At 40.4% G+C, this 3,428-nt stretch overlaps 1 protein-coding gene across 1 annotated transcript; it reads right to left on the bottom strand.

Moving 5' to 3' along the window:
* Positions 1-2,393: 2,393 nt before the first annotated feature.
* Positions 2,394-2,959, bottom strand: LOC132972780 (toll-like receptor 2 type-2). The gene has a single exon (XM_061035858.1). It carries the CDS (start codon positions 2,928-2,930, stop codon positions 2,394-2,396), a length of 537 nt encoding a protein of 178 aa, XP_060891841.1. The 5' UTR covers positions 2,931-2,959.
* Positions 2,960-3,428: the final 469 nt, after the last annotated feature.

The raw sequence follows: 3,428 nt of genomic DNA, 5'->3' as shown, positions 1-3,428 counted from the left end.
CTGCTCTTGTTTCAGGTTTCTTAAAGGGACAGTGCGAGTTCTGATGTTTAAAGGGCTTCAAGTATGAATGAAGTAACTATGCCTTTATGGCTCTAAGTTGCTTGTACAAAATTAACATTATAAGATAAAAAAAAAAAAAAACATTGATCAGGTGACTTATAGTCAAAATGAGAAGACTCCTTTACTGGATAAGAGTAGTGCTAACAGACAATTTATTTAAAAAGGGCTACAGTATTTCGAGTTTGGTTACCTGAGACTGAAAAGTCCCCCCAAATACCTTTCTTTTTTAATATTTTTATTAGGGATATAAATAAGAACACAGTACAAAATTACAAGTCTAGCCCCTGTTAAAAACCTAAGCATGTATGGAAAGACATTAAGAATGAATGTGTACATAGTCTGGTGCCAAGTATACAAAAGCAAAGAAAGGAAAGGGAAAGTAAATAACAGAACAAGTGAAACCAATTAAATTACTTTGAAAAAAAATAAAAAAAATAAAGATATAATAAATAATAATAATTAAATAATAACAATACAAAAACAGGGGGTAGGGGGAGTTAGTTAGTCCAGGGACATAGTTGGTATGGAGCCTGTGAGATAAAGATGGGTGTTTAGGAGATTTCCAGACGAGTAAAATGTGACGTCTTGCCAGAAGGGAAGTACAGTAAAAGCTAATAGTTCTGATTGTAAGGAGTTCATTTGAAGTTGTTGAAGTGAGATAAATATAGCATTAAAGGGGTCGATTTTTACCTGTGTCAAAATGATCAATAAGTACGTCCAGAACTTGTGTAGACACGTGACTCAAATTACAGGGGGAGGCATGGCATCTGTCATTCAGGTCCGCAATATTGGGATGTATTTCAGATAGTTAAGATTTGCTGAAGTGGACTCTGTGTAAAACCTTGAATTGTATAAGCTGCAGTCTGGCACATGGAGTCAATGCATTTTAGATGCATCCAGAAGAGCTGGGCTGGGCAAAGGGAAAATGTTTTTTTTAGCAAGGCAGCAGGTGTAACCTGATATGAGAAGAACATCAGAGCTCTTTGAAACATTTCCTCTGCAACATCATGATCAGAAAATGTTTCTGCAAACTCCTGTTTGCAGCCGTCGAGACAAACATACACAAGATAGAGTTTTGAATTGGACCAACTTCCAATTAAAATCTTCTCTTCAGAGAGAATTAAGTTTGCTTTACCTACAGCTTTCTGCAGCTCCCTCACTATGTAAATAACTTCATCCCTTTTCCACAAAAAAAACTGAATAAACATCCCCAATAAAACCAACCACAGACATACATTAATGAAAGCCAAAATATTTTTTTCTTCTGGTTTGGATTGAGCTAATGTAATATTCATTAATGTGGATATTAGTGTGATAAACATACAAAGCAGAATAAAAGCAACCAACATCAGTCCTTTAACCCAGACTGTGTACACTCTATTCTGAGAGACACTGTTGATGATCCTCACAGCCTCTCTGTACTTGTTGTGGTCCTCAATGATCAGGCGCAGTTGTTCCGGCACCTCCATGTCACTGAACTGACGACAATCCCATTTGTAGAGCACCTTGAGCAGCTTATTCTTAAAGTTGGGGTCGTTGACCTCCAGGTAGGTGAGGTGGCAGAGGTGGAGAGGAATAGAGACTCCTGGCTCCAGCAGCACTGGGACGATGGGCTTCCTCTCCAGACAGTCCCTCATCATGTTTCTGCTATTGCCATTTCTCCATACTCAGCTGCTGGGAGACATACTGACAGAAACACACTCCTCCCTCCAGGTGACCAGAGGAGCTGGGCTGGGGAAAGGGAAAGTCTCTTTTAGCAAGGCAGCAGGTGTAACCTGATGAGAAGAACATCAGAGCTCTTTGAAACATTTCCTCTGCATCATCCTGCTCAGAAAATGTTTCCGCAAACTCCTGTTTGCAGTCGTCCAGAGAAACATACACAAGATCAATTTTAGCATTGGAGAAAAATCCCATTAGTACCTTCTCCTCAGAGAGCAACATGTTTCCTTGACCTATAACTTTTTTCATCTCCCTCTCTATGAAATCACCCTCATTCTTTTGCCATAAAGATAACTGAATGATCAACCCCACTTCAACAAATAACAGACATGGAATAGTGAACATCCACAGATTTGGACTGTATCTGACTAAAAACATACCTAGAATACACAAAAATATAGATATTGTAAGTGCAAAGAGTATTGTTACTGAAAAGTACATCAGTCGTCTACTCCAGACCAAGTAAACCTTATTTTCAGAGACACTGTTGATGATCCTCACAGCCTCTCTGTACTTGTTGCGGTCCTCAATGACCATGCACAGTTGGTCTGGCACGTCCATGTCATTAAACCGACCAATATCCCATCTACAGAGTCCTTCAGCATTGACAGCAGTCAAAGGCTGCAGGGCTTTCCCATTGTAGATAGAGGGAGGCTGGAAGGGGACCACAGTGGAGCCTTGGAGCTGCTGGTTGGGGGTGCAGAGCACTTTGAGCAGCTTATTCTTAAAGTCGGGCAGAGGTGGAGAGGAATAGAGACTCCTGGCTCCAGCAGCACTGGGACGATGGGCTTCCTCTCCAGACAGTCCCTGAACAGAGACATGTTGGCCTCCAGGAGACACCAGCGGCTCCTCACAAACTCTGAACTGAGAACCAGCAGGACCTTCTGGCTCTCCTGGATGCAGTCAGACATGTTCTCCAACACGGTGCGGCCTGGAGTGAAGTCCCGCTCATGGTAGCAGACCTGTAAGCCAAAGGACTCCAGCTGCTCGATCAAGAAGTGTGTCCACTGTGAGTCATTGCTGCTGTAGCTGATGAAGACATGGTAACACTCCCCATCTCTCAGTGTGGGAACATCATGGATAGTTGGAGACAGAGGGACAACAGAGTGTGACGGAATTTCTGTGCTCCCAAGTGAGTTAATTTCCTCCATTATCTAAAGAGAAGGTAGAGGTAAGAACATATCAAACATCAACAGGTTCAAAGTGTTTAAACTCACCTTTATCAGTGAGCAAGAAAAGGGTTATATTAGTCCAACAGTGACATCACAATGTGGTTTTATATGAGTCTTGTACTGTCATTAACTGAAAGAAACATTTAAGTGGTATTTGTAATCTTTTTGGAGACAACTTCAACACCTGAAGGAAAGAATGCATCAGAAAGCTGTTTATACCTTCCGAAATTCTGTATCTATTTAATGGGCTAAGCAGCACAGATTTATACTTTTTTCCCCAGTACTTTCCGATTTGGTACTATTCAAATTAGATACAAAATGTGATGCTATCATTTCAAAGTGTCACTAAAAGTGTTTGAATCTCTTCAGCTCTGAAACAATTTACAGTCATTTTTAATGCATCACTTTCCTACTGTTGTCCTTTTAAATAATTATCATTATAGAGAGATAGAAAAAATAAATTGTCATACCTGTAGT

Source organism: Labrus mixtus, chromosome 4 (genome assembly GCF_963584025.1).
Source record: "Labrus mixtus chromosome 4, fLabMix1.1, whole genome shotgun sequence".
Classification (NCBI taxonomy): Eukaryota; Metazoa; Chordata; class Actinopteri; order Labriformes; family Labridae; genus Labrus; species Labrus mixtus.
Note: the sequence above shows the minus strand (reverse complement) of the source record. Positions and strands in the feature narration are given on the sequence as shown.